Source organism: Primulina eburnea, chromosome 9 (genome assembly GCF_022965805.1).
Source record: "Primulina eburnea isolate SZY01 chromosome 9, ASM2296580v1, whole genome shotgun sequence".
Taxonomy (NCBI): Eukaryota; Viridiplantae; Streptophyta; class Magnoliopsida; order Lamiales; family Gesneriaceae; genus Primulina; species Primulina eburnea.
In genome coordinates this window covers 5,588,156-5,591,747 of record NC_133109.1, presented here as the reverse complement: position 1 = coordinate 5,591,747, position 3,592 = coordinate 5,588,156, and the positions used below count along the sequence as shown (strand labels likewise).

General features: G+C 48.3%; 2 protein-coding genes across 2 annotated transcripts; both read right to left on the bottom strand.

The window, feature by feature from the left end:
• Positions 1 to 218: 218 nt before the first annotated feature.
• Positions 219 to 3,062, bottom strand: LOC140840404 (uncharacterized). The gene is made up of 2 exons (XM_073207606.1): positions 964 to 3,062; positions 219 to 325 (listed from the first exon to the last, which is right to left on the bottom strand). The coding sequence occupies exon 1, from the start codon at positions 3,029 to 3,031 to the stop codon at positions 2,039 to 2,041; it is 993 nt and encodes a 330-aa protein (XP_073063707.1). The 5' UTR covers positions 3,032 to 3,062; the 3' UTR covers positions 219 to 325; positions 964 to 2,038.
• On the bottom strand, positions 1,353 to 2,012 carry LOC140840681 (uncharacterized). The gene has a single exon (XM_073207854.1). The coding sequence runs from the start codon at positions 2,010 to 2,012 to the stop codon at positions 1,353 to 1,355; it is 660 nt and encodes a 219-aa protein (XP_073063955.1).
• Positions 3,063 to 3,592: the final 530 nt, after the last annotated feature.

Genomic DNA, 3,592 nt, shown 5'->3' with positions numbered 1-3,592 from the left:
TCCACCCTCTAACTCCTCTGCTAGGCGATGCCTTAGCAAGATAATAAAATTCAACTCCTCCATCTAACTCCTCTGCTAGGTGATACCTTAGCAGAAAAAATTAAATTCAACATCTCCACCCTCTAACTCCTCTGCTAGGCCGGGCCCTAGCAGGAAAAATCAAATTCTCACCTCATCATCTCATAACTCCTCTGCTAAGCCGGGCCTTCGCAGGAAAAATCAAACTCTCACCTCATCATCTCATAACTTCTCTGCTAAGCCGGGCCTTCGCAAGAAAAATCAAACTATCACCTCATCATCTCATAACTCCTCTGCTAAGCCGGGCCTTAGCAGGAAAATAAAATTCAACGCACCCACCCTCTAACTCCTCTGCTAGGCGATGCCTTAGCAGGAAAATGAAATTCAATGCCCCCGCCCTCTAACTCCTCTACTAGGCGATGCCTTAGCAGGATAATAAAATTCAACTCCTCCATCTAACTCCTCTGCTAAGTGATACCTTAGCAGGAAAATTTAAATTCAACACCTCCACCCTCTAACTCCTCTGCTAAGCCAGGCCCTAGCAGGAAAATAAAGATGTCATCTCGTCATCCTCTAACTCCTCTGCCAGGCGATGCCTTAGCAGGAAAATAAATATTCTCCACCCTCACCCTCAAACTCCTCTACTAGGCGATGTCTTAGCAGGAAAATGGAATTCAACGCCCCGGCCCTCTAACTCCTCTGCTAGGCGATGCCTTAGAAGGATAATAAAATTCAACTCCTCCATATAACTCCTCTGCTAGGTGATACCTTAGCAGGAAAATTTAAATTCAACACCTCCACCCTCTAACTCCTCTGCTAAGCCGGGCCCTAGCAGGAAAATAAAGATTTCACCTCGTCATCCTCTAACTCCTCTGCCAGGCGATGCCTTAGCAGAAAAATAAATATTCTCCACCCTCAGCCTCAAACTCCTCTGCTAGGCGACACCTTAGCAGGAAAATAAAATTTTTCTTCTCCCCAACTCTGCTCCTCTACTAGGCGATGCCTTAGCAGGAAAAATTTAACTTTTCTCCTCCCCACTCTTCTCCTCTACTAGACGCAGCCTAAGTAGGTAAAATAAAATTCATATAATCCTCATAATACAAGAGCAGCCACGAACTTAATATAAGAACTTGGCTTTATTAAATATCAACTGATAACATAAGACAAATTCAGGAACGAAATACATCAAAAATGAAGTAAAGATATTCTCTAAGGTGGTAAGCGTTCCCATGCCTCTTTAGAGCCTTACCCATCGCATTCTCCAACTTTCCTCTCAGCTCCTCTTGTACCTCCGTAGGACAAAGTTACCCATTTACAAGCTCCTCCGAATGACTCTACAACTGCAAGACTGAGCTCAAGCTTCCATGCGAATGCTCGTGACCTCTCTTTTCTTCTTCCTTCACGATTCTTTCATAACAACAACGTGCGACTTTTTGGTCCCCGCACAGGACTCCAACTCCTTTTCCCACAGGAAACTTAAGCTTCTGATGATAACTGGAAGCTACTGCTCTAAAATCCTTCAGGGCTGATCGTCCTAGAATTCCACTATATGCCGACGGGGTATCTACTACAGTGAAGGCTATCATCTTTGTTACCCGCCGAGGATCAGTCCCCAAGGATAGGGGAGGAACAATCTGACCCAAAGGCAAGATGACGTGTTCTGCAAACCCATACAGCGGGGTGGATACCGGCTCAAACTCAAATCCTCTCATCTTCATTTGATCCAACGTGCTCTTGAACAAGACGTTCATGAAGCTTCCATTATCAATAAATATTCTCGCCACATCATAATTGGCAATGGTGGTCGTTACCACCAAGGCATCGTTATGTGGAGTCACAACGCCTCGGAGGTCTTCCGGCCCAAAGCTGATGACGGGGTCTTGTGGTAAGTCTGCACCCCTAGATATCTCAAAGTTATCCAACCTTCTCCCATGTGCCTTCCGAGCTCGCCCAGAGTCTCCATCAGTAGCACCCCCCGAGATCATATGAATCATTCCTCTCGTAGGGTGGTTATCCTCATTCATTCCACTCCTCGGTTCCACGAGCTCCTGAGGGACATCTTGACATCGACCTTCCCCTTCTGCTCACCCATCCTCTGATTTATCCATGGAGGGCCTTGACCACGCCTAGGGGGCGAGCGAGACCTTTGTCGAATCCTGAATGAGGATCCTTCTCGTCTACCCCGTGAAGGCAATCTAGCACTGCACCCAACCCTTCGCGACTTCTCCCACCTCCCCGCGGGATCCCTCACCTCCATCACCTCGTCCCGAATCCTATCTAGGGGAACATGGGATGAGAATTGTCTTCTACTACTAGTTATGTCTTCTTCTCTTTCCCCTGCACCCCTCTTCCTTCCTCTTTTCTCCGCTCCCTCAACTCTACTTCCTCCGGTCCGGCTCTCCATCCTTCTGTACCGTTGGGCATCTTCCAAGTTTACATATTTCTCCGCTCGAGCCAACAGATCATCATAGCTCAACAGAGGCTTCTTGACCAGCGACTTGAAAAACTCCCCTCCCCTAAGTCCTTGTGTGAAGGCACTTATCATGATGTCAGGGGTAGCCGCTGGTATTTCCAGCGCTGCACTGTTGAAACGCTGGACAAATTCTCGCAAAGTTTCATTCTCTTGCTGTTTCATCACGAACAGGCTCAAATAATTTTTCTGGTACCTCTTGCAGCTAGCAAATCGGTGCAAGAAGACAGCTGAGAAGTCCTCAAAAGAACGTATAGAGCTGGGCTGCAAAGTGTTAAACCATTGCTGGGCTGACCTCACCAACGTGCCCAGAAACACCCTGCACCTGACTCCATCCAAATATTGGTGCAACAGAGCCGCATTCTCAAACCTCCCCAAGTGTTCCTCGAGGTCAGTATGTACATCGTACTCTTCCACATTCGACTGTCGAAAATTTGGAGGAAGCCCTTCTTCTAAAATGGTTAGTGAAAAAGGACTTCCTCTCTTGGGTGCCGGCGCTCTGCTTCCCAACTGCTCCCTCAACCTCCGTATCTCCTTCCACATCTCTTCTATCTCACTAACTTCCCTACCTTGGAGGGGATGCGTCTCTTCAACCCGGCTCTGGTGGCCCTCCACATCCTCTTCGTGCTCCTGGCAAGCGGCCTGCTCTTCTGCAAACATAGACTCTTGATTCCTCTCTATAGCCTCATCCACTGTCCGAGTGATAAATTGCCCCAACTGCTCCAGGGTCAAGTTTCCCACATTTTCATTAGGACAGGGTTGCTCGGCCCTGGTCTCTTGAGGAGGTTGTTCAGTTCTCGTCTCCGGACAGGGTTGTTCCTGCCTCGCCTCAACATGAGACGGTTCGGGTCCCCTCTAAGGACGCGATGACGCTGAGTTAACTCTTCTGCTTCCTCTCCTGCCTACCATCTCTACGTCTCAACTCAAAGTTCCCACAGACGGCGCCAAGTGATACTCACGGGAAATTTAGGGTCCGATTCCAGCAAGTGTCACTAATCCAGACGCAGGTTCCGAAATTACCCTGAGCCTGAAATCACAAATAAGATCGTTAGGAGGGGGCCAGGAGGGTATCCTGGCATAGCCCCTCCAACGCTCAAGTCAGAG